The sequence below is a fragment of the Symsagittifera roscoffensis genome, chromosome 4 (genome assembly GCF_963678635.1).
Source record: "Symsagittifera roscoffensis chromosome 4, txSymRosc1.1, whole genome shotgun sequence".
NCBI classification, from domain to species: Eukaryota; Metazoa; Xenacoelomorpha; order Acoela; family Convolutidae; genus Symsagittifera; species Symsagittifera roscoffensis.
This window is the reverse complement of record NC_087065.1, coordinates 48,741,567-48,760,460: the sequence shown is the minus strand read 5'-3', so window position 1 is coordinate 48,760,460 and position 18,894 is coordinate 48,741,567. Positions and strand designations below refer to the sequence as shown.

Here is an 18,894-nt window from a genome sequence, read left to right as displayed (position 1 = left end):
AGGGGAGATTGGTTACTAGGTACAATTTTATCATATGCTTAGCCGTTGAAGATGGCAATTCGTTACACGAGTGGTATAAAAGGTTTGCCGGATCAAGTTAACATCCTAACCCCCCAAATAGACCAAGTTAAGATCCTCCACCCCAGCGCTTAATATAAATTAAATTTGCTAAGCGCTGCATCTAAAATGCTCGAATCTGATGGGCTAAGAAAACCCAATTTAGAACCAAGTTAACATCCTTCCCCAAAACGGCTTTGGGGGGGGGGGGGGGAGGAGGATGTTAACTTGGTCCGGTTTGCCTATTGATCCAGTTTTCTCAAAATGATTTATATCCAGGCACAAACGCACAAGATTCTTGAAGTTTGAAGAATTTTAAAGTGCAACCATCATTTGTTTTTTCCAAACTAATCAGGAACTCTTTTTGGGTTACTGACTACTTTAACTCTCCACCAACTACTTCTTTTAACTTTCGAGGTAGATCGCAAGCTAAGCTCTCTGCAAAATGAAAAACAGAGAGTAGAAGTAGAAAGTATGAAAAGAACGCAGAAAGTAGAGTAGAATACAGGTCAAGAAAAGAGTGTGATCTGAATGATAAGCACCTGCGCTTCCAAACCAACAGGTAAATGTTTGAGCGATCTTACGACTACCATAGCAATGACGCAGCCGTTTTTCAATTAGTTGAGTCAAATCTAAGGTTTTTGTGAGCCTATGGTTGCGTTTTTCAAAACAACAATTTGAGGAACCTAAAATCGGGCTCAAATAAGCGCACCCAGCGCCTTATTTACTTCCACCTCTAGATGGTCGGGAACTTAATATATGCTAATTTTTTCTGCTTTTCACTTCGGATGAACTAAGCGCAAAACTGCATTTTGCGGCGCTCTGTTCTGACTATATAGGAATATTGTGATTTTAGTCTAGTGACAAAATTTACGGTTTAAGGGCCAAAACTATGGCAGAAAACGGTCGAGTTACTATTATATTTCCCTAATTTCGCAATTGAAAAGAATAAAAAAAAAAAGTGAGCATATTTCCTAACCCACTTTAATTAGATTAGACTGGCTCCAAAAACCAGAAATTAAGTTGTTGTTTAAGGCAAGTGCAGAACTACAAAAAATTGACTAGTAGTTGAAATTCTTGAACAAAATATGTTTCAGTTTTGGAGAGTCTAATTTGTGGCCTTTTGCGACATTGAGCGAGAGTTTTAAATTGGGTAGTTTTGAATAGCAAATACTCTAAATATTGGCAAACTTTATCCAATAAAAAATCTTTTACTTTCCGTGAATCAAGTTATTGCGTTATCGAACAATGCTTGCTTGAAAAATTTAGAGGGTAAAACTAAACTTAATATTCACAGCAAACAAATCTGGTAAGAGAGAAAAGCAATTTAATCCGGAAGCGAATCGTCTGTCTGCTTAATTACTAATCCCCTCAGTGCAATTTGTTTCAAAGTGGCCAAATTGAGTCCCTTTTTGGATCATTTCGCATCGCACGCAGCCATAATTGGTGTTCAAACGAGTGTTCTTAATTGGCACCAAATGGTTAATCTTGTTGAACTATCGTTGACCTAGTATAAATACTTCCCAAATTCTAACTGAAAATCATTCCTGAAAAAATTCTCTCCGATAGAATCAATCCACAAACTTCGACAAAAAAAAACACGAAAGTTTGTTGTTGAAATACCAGTGCACCATATTGCTAAACAAAAAGAGTCTTGCTTACCATACTAAAGAAAGTCAATACTCAATCTTCAACATGTCAGTAACTTGTTCATCTTTGAAAAAAAACTTCACACCTGTCGCTGAAAATTTAACATCAAACACCATCAGCATACTTATAATTAGCTCTATGAAGAAGCCGTTTACTATCAATGTTCCTCCAACTTGCTCTATAAGAGACATTTACCTTGAAATCTCGCTGGTCACTTCTCTCTCTCGAACATTCTTCAGCCTTTCAACAACAGATTCAAAAGCTCTGCCTGATAAAATTTCTCCAATCAGTGAATTCGAAATTTCTAATGGTACTAAAATCTACCTGAGCGTCAACATTCAAAGTGGTCTTCTAAAAACCAAAATAGCAAAAATGTCCGCTGCACAAAAATCGATCAGAGCTTATGTCTTCGCAATGAAACCGGAACAAGTTCGAGACTTCTTTAACGCCGAGTATCAAGTGGAAATTAAACTGAAGCTACCTTCAGCACAGATGGGAAGACTGAGATTTAAACTTGACAGACCCTTGTCTCAAGACCCAGACCACTACACAAGAGCGCTGGAACGTCTTTTCGACTTTGGCCAAACCAACGAGCTGAAAAATGTGTCGAAAACGAGTAACACGAGTTACACTGGACAATTTCACGGAGATCTGCCCCCGGAAGTTTTCAGTTCCTCCGGAGTCCCGGCAAGAACTGTGGATACTGTGGTGGCAGTTCTGGACAACCTCATCAGAATGGTTGAATGAAATCTACGGCAGAGCAACCAACAAAAATTCGAAAATTTTATATTTAATTCTTTTGAGTTTCTAGTGCTATTTTCTAATAATACAATTATGAGAGTAAGTGTCTCGTTTCAAATTGTTTTGCTTGAAATTTTCCTTGGAGTGTTATGTTCTCTGAAGAAAAAAGTATCTATCTTTTAATTTAAACTTTTGTTGCATAGTATATTCAAACAACTGATTGGTCCAAAGACACGATCAGAACCAGGCAACATTTCTATGTTCCAAACGAAGCTCTATCTTTTTTCATAATGTGTTTCAATCTTTCAACGGACAATTAGAAAATATCAGCCCTAATGACAAGGCATCTTATAATTTCATGTGCATTGGTTTGCAAAAGTTTTTTTTTTTGCTCGCCTTAAGAATATTTAGCATGCTATATGCTCCGACGTAAAATAAAAATAAAAAGGACAGTTTTCGTCTTACTGGTATACACTGATATATCTGCAAAAGATTACCATCTTCAGATTATTTAAATTTCTTCAGTGCATCAGTCAAAACAATCGCAACTGACAGCTCTATCAATTAATTGCTGACTTTCTGCGAATAGTTATTTAATGCTTAAAATCCTATGTAACTAAAGTAGCTTCGGAAAACTTAAAAAATCCGATATCTAACATATAAATCTGTAAAACACATATATCAAATAACTCGGGGTTATTTTCTTCGAGGAACGCCAAAATCACCAAAAAAGATCATAAGAAGGTGACTTTTTCCATCTTGGTTGGCTAAACTTTGAGAATGTATAGGATAAGTATGAATATGAAGACATGAGTGAAGAATAGTAAAGTGAGGAGGAGTTTGAACCGCCACTTGTCCCAACACTCGGCCCTCTTCTTCTTTTTCTCCTCCTTTCTCTCCTCCTCTTCCGCCGCCTTCGCCTCCTTCTCCGCCTCGTGCTGAGCACGCTCTTCGGGAGACATGTCCTCGGTTTTCTTACTCGGCGGCTTCTCGCTTTCATCACCCTCTCCTTTCTCATCGCCTTTCTCGCCCTGTGAGTGGAAAAAAGTCATTTAAAGCCAATACTTCGGCTTTCATTCAGTATTTACAGCGCAATTTCCTAAATAACCGTGACTCACTTAGTGAGCTCCTTTCGTTCAGTAACATTCAGCAAATTTTTGTCGTTTCTAAGGAGCGGATTCAGGGAATGTAACAGACTCTTTGTAACTTTTAAGGAGAGCTCGAAGCTTTAATTTGCTGGATTAATCTAGACATTTTCGAATACATTACAAAAATCCGCACCTGCCCCGAAGGTTGATCTAGCCATGACCTACTTGGAATTAATTTTCTCTTTTTGCACGGAATCCATTTTTTTAATAAAGGAGTTGTATTTGGGTCAATTAGTCGAGGAATTTTTTTGTGCACTTTTCTTGGCAGTTCCTAACTCTCAAGCAGCGCACACAGATCAAGGTTCACCTCGGTCATCAACTTGCATGTATATCTTAACCAGGGGCACAACAACGGGTCTCAGTCATGGCCTGATTAGCTCGAAGGTTGATCCTTTCTCTTGTGGATAAATCGTCCTAAGCTTGTTAACTAAGATACTCATTTGTCTGCACAACAAAAATAAGTGTCTTTGAGTGAGTATTAGAAATTATAACTAAGATATCTCATCTCACCTTTTTGTCCTTTTTCTTTTTCTTCTTTTTGTCTTTCTTCTTTTTCTTGTCGCCGTCTTCATCGTCTTGTTGTTCCCCCTCCTGGGTCGCACCCTCCTGTCCCTCGGGCATCGTAGTATCACCTCCCTCCTGACCTTCTTCTATCTGGGAGTAGGCACCCTCGTCTGGGTTTCCAGCCGACAGAGCAGAGGCATCACCCCCACCCTCGTCCATCTCAACAAATCAAAACATCAAATCTATTCGAAAAATTGTAGAAATTTGTACTAGGCATTTTGTTACTAGGCTTCAATTTCATTTATGCTTAATCCTTAAATTTGCCCTACCTAGGGCGAGGTGGTTTGTTTATTGAGAACCAGCAGAGAGTTGGCGACCTCTCTTGAAGAGACAAGTTGGCAGGGGCGGATTTGGGGGGGGGGGGGGGGGGGGTGTACACTTTCCTTTCAGGTTTTCGACCCCCTGCCGTCCCAAAGGGTCCCCCTTTGTACTATTTTGAGATATGCATTTTTGGAGACGCACCCTAAAATTTTTCTAAAGGGGCGCGCCAAAAAACGCGATTTTTTGGTCAACATTTTTCAAAAAGTGCAAAATTTTGCCTGCGGCGCAGAAATATTGGCTAAAACAGAGTCTTTGCAGTGCTTTGAGAGAGCTCGGAAAATCAATTTGATCGACCTAAAAAAATGCCGACAAAATTTTCGAAATTTGTTTGAAAAACTCCCCCCCCCCCCTCCCCACTCCTCGAAAAACTCTTAGATTCGCCTCTGCATGTTGGTCTTACTAAGATAAACTGAAAATTAGCGACACACTTTATTGAAAGATTATATTTGCAAATCTCAGTTTGTTTGTGCTAAAAAAACCTCACTCTTGTTTATAAGAGCGTTTCTGTCTGTATTTTGAGTTATTCGATAGACGCTGACGAATGTTTTTCTTAAAGTAGTTTCAAGTCAGTTCAACTCAAACTCACGTCGCCCTGCTCGCCCTCGGGAGCCTCTTGGTCGGCGTCCATGTCCTTGGATTTCTTCTTGTCCTTATCCTTCTTCTTCTTTTTCTTCTTCTTTTTCTTTTTCTCCCCCTCAGCCTCGTTCTCATCTCCGTCTTGTAACTCTATAGGCTCTCCATCCTGCGACAATCTGGGCGCTTCTCTAGAACAAAATATAATTTATGACATATCTCTTAGATTATTTTCAGACTGACTACACCGTCTCTTTATCACGCTATCTAATTTTGGCCGGATAGTTTCGTGCAACTCCTGGTTCTAATACTGATCTTAGCCGTACTCTGAGATCCTGGTCTGAGATCCTGGTCCCAAGAAGCTAATTCAGCTTTACAATCAGCGGTTAGGGTTTAATCATGGAAATTGATCGGCAAGTAAAAAAAACTCTAGAAGCAAACAAAATATAGAAATTAACAAAAAAAGAATGAGATTCCGGCTATCATAGGTGTTCCGACCATTTGAAAAATGTATAGGAGTTTTGGCTGTGTTTTATTTTCTTTGTTTTATACGCAAAATCAAGTACCACAAATAATCATCGGAATGGCTCAAGTGATATATCATATTGAAGCGTTTTCAGACGTGACTCGAACGACATTTTCAAAAAATTTTGGAGAAAAACCGGTTGGAAGTTTTTGATTTTTTGTCTAAATTCGAGCGAGTAGAGCGAGCGAGCGAGCAAGCGTTTTATTCTTGTTTTAGGTTGTTTACAATAGCTTATCTATGTTTAATTTAAATTTCATTCAATTAATTTTTAGAATTTTTAAAGGCTCAAAGGCTCTTTAGGAATCAAAAGTTCAAAAAAATGCAAAAAAAAATTTAAAAAAAAAGAGTTTTTCTATAAAAATTCTTATGTTTTTTTGGTCATTTTTCTTTAAAAACTGTTGTCCAATTTACGTAGTTTGCTATGACTGTCGAGCGTGCTTATTAGTAGCATATTATTTTGAGGTCATTGAGTTTGGAGAAACCTGAACTAGTCTACAAGATTCAAGCATACTTAGAGCACCATTGGATAGTTGTATACTGTTTTTCTAGTCATTGGGTGAAACTAGATGCAGGGTTAAACCGAATTAATCCAAGTTAAAATGTTCTAAAAGAGTTAGTTTTGAGAACATAAAGCAAATCCTGCTAACTAGAAAGAGTTCGTCCCGGGTGCTATATAGATTTGGTGTGTGAATTAGTACTTCTGATTAGTTTCATAGAGTATAGAATTTATCATGCTTTTTAAATCTATTAACAGATACAACATTTGTCACTATTAAAAACGTTAAAGAAAACATTGATTTAAAAATCAAAATAAGGTAAATTGTAGAACTTCACAAAGATGAAGGTTTCTGAGAAATGGTTTTTTACCTTTGAAAAAATACCAGTTTCTACTTCAAAATTTTTATTAATTATCGAGAAGGATCAAGTTGTGGCTTCACATTTTGAACTTTTTAATGAACATGAAATTCAATTTCGCGGAAGTTCGGAAATAGTTGTTACACTTATTCCAAATTATGAAAAAATGCATAAAACCGAAAAAAATGGTTCAATGAGCAAGAAGGTACTCGGGAGAATTTAAGGTGGGAAAAATCTTATTGTAGTTTTTTCCAAATTTTTGAGTGTTTTTTTTTCTCAAAAAGATGCTATTTAATACTGCATAAATCGTTATAAATCTGTTATAAATCGAATAAGGATTTGTGAGTTGTCTTTTTCAAAGATATGACGACATCAAAATTCAAAAATTAATTTATGTAGGCTGGGTTTGTGTTTTCTAAGTCCGAAAGTGGGGAGGAATTTTCTAGGGTGGGTTTATTTTTGTTTTTTCTAATTTTTGCTATCTACGCATAATCAAGTATCAAAAATATTTTTGTAAAGGATATTACAAATATTCGGTCGAAATTCGAAAAACTAATGCGAGCGAGCAGTGTTGTTTGCTACAAAAATAACTCGGAAAAACTTACTGTTACTACAGAAAGATCATTTTTGAAGTTTCTTTTGGCGCTTTCTTGATTTCAAAAAATTCTAAAAGCTCATTGAAGAAATCTGCAAAAAGTTGAAAAAAGCTTTTTTTTTTGTTTTAAGAAACCGTTTTCGAATTTGCGTGTTTTTTTGATAGCATTTAAATTTTTTGTAGGTTTTTGATCAGATCCATTCATAGCTGTACGAGCAAAAAACTTCATAAATTGCAAAAAAAAACTTTTAGACTATCACCATATGAAATGTTTCTTAACCGAAAACCATGCAAACCTATATTTTTCATACCAAATTCATCAAAAGAAACAACACAAAACACAACAAATTGCTTTTGATAAAAGGACAACCAAAATAAAAAAGAGAAAAACATCTAATGAAAATGAAACAAAAGGTTAAACATATAAAGAGACTCTGCCTAAACAGATCATAAAATGTAACCCACTCTTGAGCTCACCAACCAGAGGGACGTCCTGAGCATGCTCTATAGTCGGCCTAACCCACCGCGCTACACCCACGCTTTGTGACCCACACTCTATTTCAAAGATACCAATTGAACAAGAACCATGGCCAACTCTATGTTGAACTCACATACGAATCCTAGTCGTTTGGCGCTTCATATAGAGAAGTCAAAACCCACCTCGCTATTCGACGAATACTTGAGAATGCACTTAGTCTTGCTCTACTTAACGAAATCAACTCATCATTGTACGAATCTGAAATCTTGACTCGATCACTGGAAACATGATCTGGATACAAGAGACCCACTTCTGAAGTACGAGCAACTGTACCTCCTCTTTCTCTACGAAGACAACTACTCCACAACACGAGGAACTGTTATTTTCTCCTCCTTCACGCAACCACTGCATCAAAAGAATCAAAAACTTCTCCATTCATCCTTCACAACAACAAACATTAAACGTAAGATCTTTCTAAACCCCGGATGGGTGGAATCAGTTCAACGCAAGTTTTCATTGTAACCTATTTTATTCTTGATAAACTTTCTCTGTAAAATACTTAGAACTAACCGATCATGATCCATAACTAAAGCTTACAATAATTTAAAGTTTCAACCAGAACAGAATAAATTTAACTTATCAAACAGTTGCTCTTCTCCAGAACAGTTCCTGATATCTTATCTCGCAAACACCAGTATATACTAGATCTAATGAGGCTAGGAGATATGAAAGTAAGATTAAGATCGGTATTAGACTAAGAAGTTGCACGAATTTATCCAGCCGAAAATAAAATAGCGTGACGAACAGACGGTGTACCTTATCTGAAAATATTCTATGAGTGAGCCTTCCCGGACATAAACTCAGAAGCGTGAGCCAATCCACAAGACACAAATTTGATTAGAGCGTCATTAGATATTTAGATACTGTTTTTGCTTCTTCTAGTTTCAATTTTTCTTAGCCACTGGGTCAAATTAAATGTAAGGGTTAAAGTGGATTGGGTCCAAAAGATTGTAAGGACTCAAAAAATTTAGTTAAAATAACTCATTTTGAAAATTTAAAACGCATCTTGACTATTAAAATTGGGTAGTCCTGTGTACTAAAATAGTTTTGAGGTGTGAATCGGTACCAATGATTTATTTCAAACGGTACATATTATTATCAGAGACAATAATTAATTTAAAAATTAGTAAAAACTTTGATGATTGATAAAACTATGGTTGGAAAAGATTGAAATTTCAGAACTATTGAAATTTCTGAAATTTTGATTTTAATAAATAAAATTTCAGAAAAGATGAAAAAAAATCAGTTACGATAAAAAAAAGCACAGAAACTGTCAAATATTAACAAATTTTCTTTTCCCGAACTAAGTTCAAACTCGATATCAGGTCATATTGGCAGGAATTTTATAGCTTTCTTACTCCGCACTTATAACTTTTTACCTTAGTTATTTATATTGAATTAATTACTTCACACATGCAAATTTACAGCCATGTATTCGAAACATGACAAAAAGGTTTGAAAAAGAGTGTATATTTCAAAAAAAATGCTCACTGGCTCATTGTTGCAGTCAACCTCTAGTTATTTTGATTCTAAGAAGCGAGAACCAAATGTTGAAATAGATACTCAGCTTTACTCTCTCTGTTGCTTGAACCAAAAAAATTAACGCTTGGAAATTGTCAGTATAATGGCCTTGGTTAGTTCAGTAGTTAATCAGATGGTCAAATTAGATTCCAAAAACCATCGTGTTTCGCATTCATCTGAGTTTCGCTTACAATGACTTTTCAAAATCCTTAACCTTTGAAATGCAATAAATTTGACTTTCTTTTTCTCTTCATAGTAAATGACAACATACTTGAAACAGTGCTACAATTTTTCTCTAGATTTTTATGATGAATCATAATTTCGCAAACACGCTCTTTCAGACCAATTTCGTTCCTGAAAAGAAAACAAAATTAGAAATATTTGGGTTTTTCTGCCACAAATTTGTCATTTTTTCATTTTTTGTGAGATGGGCGAAGTAGAGATGGGGGCACGCTGAAGTTTTTTCTAAGGAAGCCATCTGCGGTATGTAGTTTTGAGGGGGGAGGGAGGTAGTGGATTTGAAAGGGGGTTTAGGGAAGAACGCACCGAAACAAAACGGTTGTTTGGGCTAAGTTTTCCAAAATTCTCCAAACACCAAGTTCTTTCCCAAAAGAAATGACGGCGGAAATTTTGCTATCCATGGAAATTTTGCGGTTTTGGCCACAAGCGTTTCAAAACGGATGAATTCAAAAGAATTCGACAAAATCACTCAAGAAATCACCCCTTTGCCCCAGTCAAAGTTTCTTGCATTCGTTTCTTAGCTGAGATATTAGGTTCAGCTTCCAAAAATACTTGTAATTGGCTTCTGGTGAATTCTTTTTATTTTCAAAATTTATATTGTACTTAATTACTTGCTTTAGTTTTTTGTTACCCATTAAAAAACGTTTTTTTTTGACAACAATTTTCAACAGTCAATTTAACAGTCAATTGTCTTACTTTTTGAAATGTTCTCATCTGAAGATGTTTTTTTTCAAAACAAAATCAAGACAGGTGTAGGAAATATTTTGGTAGAATAATTTTTTTCAAGTATTTTTCTATGGTTTTTAGCTCTATTTTTCTGCTTTATTCGTTTTGCCTTGTAAAGTTTCGAAACATGCACGCATTTGAGTTCGATTTCGAACTTCTGCATATTTCTAAATTTTTTGAAAAATTGAATTTTTTTTCTTTTTTCGGTTCATCTGCAAACTTTGAAAGTTCTTCTGTCGTATGTAGTCCAAACCTCTGTTTTGCCTCTGTAATATTTAAAACTGTATTAAAACTAATAAGGAATTTTTTTTCAATAAAAATTCAAATTTACTCCAGTCCAGAAGGAATGTGACTAAGCGCAGCTCTCAAACTCATCATACGATACTGCTTTCCCACTAGAACTAAAATTGTTTTGTTGAAAAAATACGATTCAGTTAAATTGCGCATTCAAATCGGGAAAAATATTTTTCCATCATCTTTTCCTTTTTTTTCTGCCTTTCCTTATTTACAACTCTACAGATCGTGAAAATAAAAAAGCTCTCGGGTACTCTACCGCCCCTCCATCGTCTCAATTGTCTTAAACTCTCCATCTGTATCTTCACCAACGTCTTCGTTACTATTTAGCTCTCGTCCAGAAAATAAGGTGATTAAAAAGCACTCCAACTTAACATTAAATACGCAAAACCACTATCGATACAATATGGATGTTGCCCATATCGTCTTGAAATTGTGTGCGTAACGCATTTGACTTCTTTTGCGTTACTGAAGTTTTGTCGGGTGATATGTTTCTTGAATTTTGTAGGGTCTTTTCAATTTGAAAAATATCCATCAAGCAAATTGGTCGTAGGAACATAAAAATATTGGAGAAATAAGTTTAAATTTGGCTGAAACACTTGGGAAAACACGGAACTTTTGATCAACTTAATTTAAAGTGCGCTACCACCATTTTAGCAAGTCAAGCAGTCGGGTTTTATCTCGTCCTTTATCATCTCAGTTATCTTGAAACTCTCCCTCTGTATCTCCATCGACGTTACTGTTACTATTCAGCTCATTTACGGAAGAATTGTGATTGATCCCATCACTCAAACTCAAGATACAGTATGCAAACTTACTATCTTGATGTTACGGATGGTGATCCATTTTTCAACATGACGAAAAGACAAATATGTTCAGTTAAGTCACGATGCCAAAGCTGGTGAAAATAATTCTCCATCACATTTTCCCTTCTTTTGTATCTTTCCTTATACCCACCTTTGTGTTGAAGGATTTAAGGTGCGAATCCTAAAAAACAGAAATGAGTTACCGCGTGCTCTCCTTCTCTACAAGTATATCGCTTGGCGAGTTTACTATCGAAATTGCAAATGAGATGAATAGAATCATTTGAACACTTAGATAGACTTAAAGTTAGCAGAAGTCTAACAACAAAAGAGCAAATTTGAAGTGACAATTCGCTTCGAGCGCGATTTGTTATTTGACCTTGACTGTATGGTTGAATTTATCAAGACTACATTTATCAAAACACTGCAAGAACGGAAATGACGCAGGCATCCACATGATATTATTGATTCCAGGTCTCTTCGAGATACCTCAAGGATCAGCACCTGACAACTTCGTAGTAGTGTAAAAAATAGTCTGATACTCCGACTGTTTTGTAGCTTTTTGGCATAGAAAACATCTGGTGTTTTGTGGTGGGTTGTGTTTAACTTCCACTGCCATCCCGTGAAGAGAATACTTGCTCCATCAAAGGAAGCGATGAGAAAACTCACTAAAGACCTGGAATTCAGGGGTAGACGAGCTAATGATTGAAAAGAATCCTAGCGTCGAGGTCAATATGATTTCATCCCCCTATAGCACAATGCTCTAATCTCAATGTAGCTTCGATCTTTTTCAGACTAATTTTCATACCACATTTCTATCTCTTGAGAACAGTGATCTTGCAGTGATCTTCTAGGGTGATCGTTTCTTCGCATTTTTCTGCTTCAGGCCTCACTCAGGTGTAGATGCCCATCCTTTGTTGATTCGCACAAAGAAGGGGCTTAACTTGAGAAGCCACTAGAGAGATTTTCTCCGGCTCCAAGGGTTCCAGTCTTTCTCTCAAGGCCTGTTACTCGTGCCTGGTCGTAACACGACATGAAATTCATTATTTTATTCTATCCCTCCAAGTCAGCTCAATCATCGTCAAAATCGGATACCTTCAGAGCCAACGGTTGCTGTTAGTTAGATCACAGAGCATTTATCATATTTCCAGAGATACGTCCTTGGTCTCTCCACAGTGCAATTATTCTTGCTCGAACCTTTCGTCGCGCCTTTAAGAGCCTTTTCCGTCATCATTCATCAGCCTGGTCACCACTTGACGTACTCTGATCTTCAGACCCTTTAAAACCAGCCATTCCTGGGTGGAAAATCATTCAGCTTTTCAATCGAAGATGGTGAACCAACTAGCCAGGATGCTACCGCAAACTCTGAAAACTTGTAGTACATCATGGGTCCGTGGACGCACAACACGAAAACTGACATCCCATAGAGCATACCAATTAGATCGTGCCTTATGGCTAAGAACATATACTTCAATAGTGGCCAATCATCCACGTGTTTCTCGACATGGTTTTTTTGCCTTTTTTGTCTTTTTTGCCAGAGCCAACACGATTTGCTTCATCAATTACAGGGGTAGCAGATATCTTAAGTCCACGAATTCCTGTCTAGAAGCACTGCTGGTCTGCGTATCTCAGCTCGGCTAATAATAGACTCAGGTTGCTTTGGGTCAACATGATCAAGGCGAGGTATCCTTAGCATCTATAAGCAATTCTACGGGTCCTCTGAGAAACCCGTTGCTTCCAAACACTAGGTGAAGACCCGCTAACATGTTTGCAGGCATCAAAAGGAGGTCTCCCACAAATAGGCTTGACGTTGAATAGACGCCTGACAAATAGGCTAAAGGACTCCAGCAAGGACTCTTTATTGCCGGCAGCATATTCTCCAAACCACTTGTTTCCAGCCCTGTCGAAAACATTTCAATGAAAAAAAAAAACTTTTAAGCTTCATTTGTTTCACTGAGTCGATGAAACTTTCCATTGTCATCTATTTCTTCCCTGCTTCCCTCAATTGTCCACATTGTACTCAGTGCTCAATTTATTTAATGGCTAAAGGTTGCTCTGTCTCTTCCTAGTCCGAGGTCATTTTTACTATTATCTGTTATCGAAATTTACTCGTAGAAGAAAATCTCCACCAATAACCTCTCTCTTCTGCATTGTTTCGCAAGCCAGTTGAGTCTTATCTTTTTCACATGATCCCATCGATTCACAGTGTCGCATCCACAGACCATTCGGCAGACTCCTAATCATTTTTCTTTGGACACTTATCGTGGGGTTCTTCAAGATATGGGCCAGATTGGAAATCTCTAGCCACAAAACCCTATCCAAGACAATCAGGATGGATTCTTGATTGGGTATCACCAAATGAGATTCATCAGACCAACTGTCCGACAATTCGGCCCTCAAGTGAAAGGTGTTCCGTCAGTCCAGATCCCATTTCGCTGTTTATGTGCGGTATCTTCAACTGCACCTGCGCCACGATAGCTAAAGTTAACTGAAGAGCTTCTAGTCAGATTTTATATCCTGCAGTGGTCAAGTCCTGTCCGATGAGCAATCCATCCATTTCTAAGATCCGAACGTTCTCAGTATCGTTGAGGCAGTCAGGTCCATATCACGTCATGGACATGAGCTCGGTTGGTCCCCGGATTGGTCTGCCAATAATAATCAGTACTGTTTCAGAGTTAAACAAGTGTTTTTCGAGTAAAATATTCACCCGGGTCGAGATCCCGCTCAAAAACCGCTCAAGATATGAGCGGTTTGAGCGGTTTTTCAGCAAGATTTGAGCGGTTTGAGCGGTTTGGGCGGTTTGGCCGTTTTTTTTTTGGAAAAACCGCTCAAACCGCTCAAATCTTGCTTAAAAACCCGCTCAAAAACCGCTCATTTCTTGCGGTGATTTTTGAACGGCTTTTCAAGCAAGATTTGAGCGGTTTTTGAGCGGTCTTATAAAGAAAACCAATTAAAACCAACAAAAAGGCCTGGAAAGATAATGTGACCCCGGGTTGACCTCCATAAACCAAAAGTTCTTATTTTAAATTTCCCCACACCGAAAAAGCTTATCATACAGTTGCCTGCATCAAATGTATGGAAACATGCTAATCATACAATTTTCATACAATTTCAAAAAACCATTGAAAAAAGATTCAATCAAGTTTCTCCGGCTATTTGAACCAAATACAACAGTCTGGTAATGAAAAATAACTACGTTTATTTTTTTTGAAAAATAAATGGTTATCATACAATTTCCATATATGACAATTGTATGATAACCATTTTTTCATGGAATGCAAGATTTTCAGAAATTGTTCAAACTTGTTTATAAACAAATTTAAATTATTCAAGAGTGCTTTCGCTCAATTTAAAGGACATTGCTCATCAAAAACAAAATATAATTTTAAGCTAGAAATAACCACTGGAAAATATGTAAGATTTGAGCGGTTTGAGCGGTTTTTTTAGACAATTACGCTCAAAATCTTGCTTCAAAATGAGCGGATTGAGCGGTTTTTGAACGGTTTTTCTAAAAAAACCGCGCAAGATTTGAACGGTTTTGAGCGGTTTATCTAAAAAAAACCGCGCAAGATTTGAGCGGTCTGAGCGGTTTTTTTAGACAATTACGCTCAAAATCTTGTTTCAAAATGAGCGGTTTGAGCGGTTTTTGAACGGTATATCTAAAAAAACCGCTCAAAAATCGCGCAAGATTTGAACGGTTTTGAGCAGTTTATCTAAAAAAACCGCGCAAGATTTGAGCGGTTTTTGAGCGGTTTTTTTAGATAAACCGCTCAAAACCGTTCAAATTTTGCGCGGTTTTTGAGCGGTTTTTTTAGATAAACCGTTCAAAAACCGCTCAATCCGCTCATTTTGAAGCAAGATTTTGAGCGTAATTGTCTAAAAAAACCGCTCAAACCGCTCAAATCTTGCTTCAAATTAGGTGAAAAATCTCAACTCGGGCAATCTAGATTGAAATAACTAAGTAAATCAAGATGATTTTCAATCCGTTTTCATGAGTTTTGGACCGTCAGATCAGTTGAATCACTCTAAACTTCAGTGAATTGCTATATTACTCTAGATAATGATGAACACGCTGAGACATTCTAAGTTAAACTGACTTTAAAAGCTTTAAGTTTAACTAAAAATTTTTTCAGGTTTCGTTTTTATTATATTAAATTTGATATGAGTAACTCAGGCTATTGGCGATATATTCCAATATGTAAAATGAGTAAATGATTTACACTGGCCTTTTGGAACTTACTTCAATTTGCTAAAATAAGTTCTTTTTTTTCTAGATAGAAACAAGGACTCTCCCATGGCCAGGTCCCTAGGTGCATAAGACTTTTAAATTTTCAAAAAAATGATGAAAACTACGTATTAATTAAGACAGCAATTTAAAAAAAACAAATCTTAAGTATTTTGTATTTGTTTTAGAACACTTTTAAATGTTTCAAGCAGTCAAAAAATCTAATTTGTGAAATTTGGGGTGCGGAACCAAAACACTGCAATCAATCAAAACAGCATTCCCAAAAATACTCGCATTTTTTTTAAAAATTCGCTTGTCATAAGTCACCTACACTATCGAGTAACTCTTTCCTGCGAAACTTCCTTGAAACCATCAAAAGCGCACAAAAATAAATAAGTGGGGCTATAAAGACATTTTACAATCGAACCAATTACGACTTTTCTTCCCAATTGAAATTAAAAAATCGATCGCAGATGTACCCCAAAATGGCCCGACACAATTTTATGTAAAAGTAGCAGATCAAAAAGCCAGAAAAAAATAGTGATATGGCCAGTAAGTTGCATTTAGGAAGGCGTTCTTGTTTTCTATTTCCGATGATATCCAATTTTTCAATTCAAATCGAAAATTATCCAGTGGTTTCAGGCCTTGTATTTTTGCGGAGATAGTTTCAGACCAATAAATATAAATTAGTCAAGTATACGACGTATACATTGTTTTTTGATAAATATTCAACCGATTGGGGCAATTTCTTTTGCTCACGATATATCCATTAAAATTTTTCAAAAACCTATCAACTATGTGCACTGATCACGATAAGTTATGATACATTTTCATTCTGATGTCAACAACAGTTTTTAAGTTAAAAAACCTCAAGGTTTGCAAAAACAACAATTGTTTTGTTCTTCTAGTTTATGGTTTTTTCTGTTTAACCAAAATAAAAAAGATTTTTTTTCTACATTAAAAATCAATTGAAAATGTCTCTACCCAGCTGTCAAGATTTAGTTAGAAGGTCTTTTTATAGCATCTCAGTATTTTCATTATTAGTTTTGACGTCGTTTCATAGACATTTCCACCCATTAGGTAAGTCGTCGATGAAAGCTAAACTGCAAGGGGCCCAAAATTGGACCAAGCGAAACGTCACTTGTAATTGATTGACAAAAAGAGAAAGCCAAGTTAAAAGTAGTCTATCTTTACGTCCAGTTTTGTAAGACTAAATTAATTTTAGTAGAGTTCCTCTTTCGCCAAAGTCTCCCATTTGTTCGAAAAAATATTAAAACTACTCCTTTAAAAGTTATACAAAGCTGCAAAAATATTGCAAATACTGCGTCAAGAGCTTCTTCTGTCTGCTGATTCAGGTGAATCAGCAGTTTAACAACCGCAAAACGTTTCTTTATTAAATCCATGTTGATTTTCGTTTAGTTGTGGTTACAAAACGTTACAAAATTTGTGACACAGAATGCGTTCAAAATTAGGCTCAAATTTCAGAGACTCGCAACAGGCTGGTAATTTTTGGTGATCACTTTGCTTTCTTTCTTGTGAATCGACCTTAGATCGTTATATTTTCAGTTTAGCGGAAACACTGAGATTTCGATTAGTTTGTCAACCAATTTCAAGTGTGAATTGACAAGAAAGGGAAAACGATCTGAAAAGGGCGCCGAGAAATTCATCCCGGCCTACACCTGTACAACATTTTAATAAGGCCGTAAAAAGTTCCTCTGAAGTCAAGATAACTTCAGTGTTTTCCATATCAGAAAAACCCAAAGGAAAATCATATGTTTCATATGACAAAAAGTTTAATATAATTTCTACCTTATTTGAACAAAGTTAACTCCAGAAACCTTTTTATGGTATCTTTAAAGCATAATTTACTGTTAATTAATTTTTTTATTCATCTGTTTGCCGTATAATTAGCAAGTTTTTTGACCAAATAAAAGAGAGCTGATCAGTCTGGCTTTTTTCTCGACAAACACTGGCATTGCTGACATTCTCAATTTGAATTTTTTTGAACCACAAACTGTACCTGCGACTGCAGCTCTGATCCAAGATGGCGCAACTGAATTTTATGTAGAGAAGCAGATTATATAGCAAAAGAAATAGCGATATGGGCAAAAGTTTTCACATGAGAGGGCGTTTGTAGAATGAATTTTTCCCCATGAAATCCATTTTGTCACTTAAAATTCAAAAATTTACTCTTTTTAGGTTTTGCTTGTTTTCAAAAAAATTCCATAAGCTAAAATTGATCAAACTTGCATTCAGGTATTTGCTTGATAAAGATTCAATCGTTTCGGTAGTATTTTTTTATCACGATAAATCCTTTGAAACTTTTTGAAATTTTATCAGCTATTTGCACTTTCTGATTTAATATATGGTAAAATTTTTATCCGAGGCCAGGAACAAGGTAGTAATTTAAAAAAACCTGAAATTGAAAAAACTATTATCTGTTGTTTTTCTAGGTTATGACGTTTTCTCCTGAACCAATTTTAGGAAAATTTAAATATTTTAATTTCTTCTATTTTTCCCTGCTGTGAAGAGTCGGAATTTCAATTTGTAGCATTATAGGATCTTATTTTTTGATTCTGTCATCATCTGCCTCAATAGACAAATAGAGGTCACGTACTCATTAGGTATGTCATAGAGGAAAGCTAAAAACGGCAAGGAAACAATAATTGAGCCTTGCGGAACGCCACTAGTTTTTGGTTGATAAAAATAGAAGACCCAAAATATTAGTACCTTCTGTCTACGTCCAGTTATGTATGAGTAAACTAATTTTAATAAATTTCCTCCTTTGCAAAAAAGTCTTTCTTTGTTTGGTAAAACATTAAAAAATACTCTATCAAAAGCTTTACAGAACTCGTTTTCTCTGTCGATAGCCTCAGTTAGGTGCTTATGGTGAATCAGGGGAAACAGGGGAGCGATTCTTCCTAAATCCAAGCTGAGTTTCGTTTAGCTGTGGTTCAATAACTTTATAAAAAACTTTTGATATAGAATGCGTTCAAAACTTAAGCTCAATTTACATAGACTCGCAACCGATCGGTAATTTTGAATGATCAATTTACTTTGTTTCTTTTGGATTCGCTTCTTATCAATGTATTTCCAGTTCACTGGAAATGCACAGCTTTCGATTATTTTGTCAAACAATATCGAAAATTGATTTGACAAAGGTTTTGAAACCGGTTTGATAAAGGCACCTAGATTTTTGTACGGGCTTGCCCCTAAACTGCAGTCTGATGGGGCCGTATAATTTTCTTTGAAGAATAGAGAATAGAGAAATCCAAGAAACAATTTTCTAATTCTTGGCTTACAAATTATTCACAAATGAAGCTTTTGAAAAATTCTGATACTTCGAAGGTTACGGTTATGGGGTTGCTGATAAATTTTGTAGTGTTGTAGGATATTTGAAATTAGCTCCAAAAAATTTGATAAGTTTGTAGAAGTCATTTCTTTTCGAGTTTTATGACAAACACTTCTCCAACTAAATGAATAGGTCCAGTTCATTTGATTATGTCAAACTTTTTTC

At 36.1% G+C, this 18,894-nt stretch overlaps 1 protein-coding gene across 1 annotated transcript; it reads right to left on the bottom strand.

Moving 5' to 3' along the window:
* Positions 1-3,215: 3,215 nt before the first annotated feature.
* Positions 3,216-8,092, bottom strand: LOC134844922 (cylicin-2-like). Its single transcript, XM_063861748.1, has 4 exons — positions 8,079-8,092; positions 5,068-5,245; positions 4,107-4,319; positions 3,216-3,479 (listed from the first exon to the last, which is right to left on the bottom strand). The coding sequence occupies exons 1-4, from the start codon at positions 8,090-8,092 to the stop codon at positions 3,216-3,218; spliced, it is 669 nt and encodes a 222-aa protein (XP_063717818.1).
* Between the last annotated feature and the right edge of the window lie 10,802 nt (positions 8,093-18,894).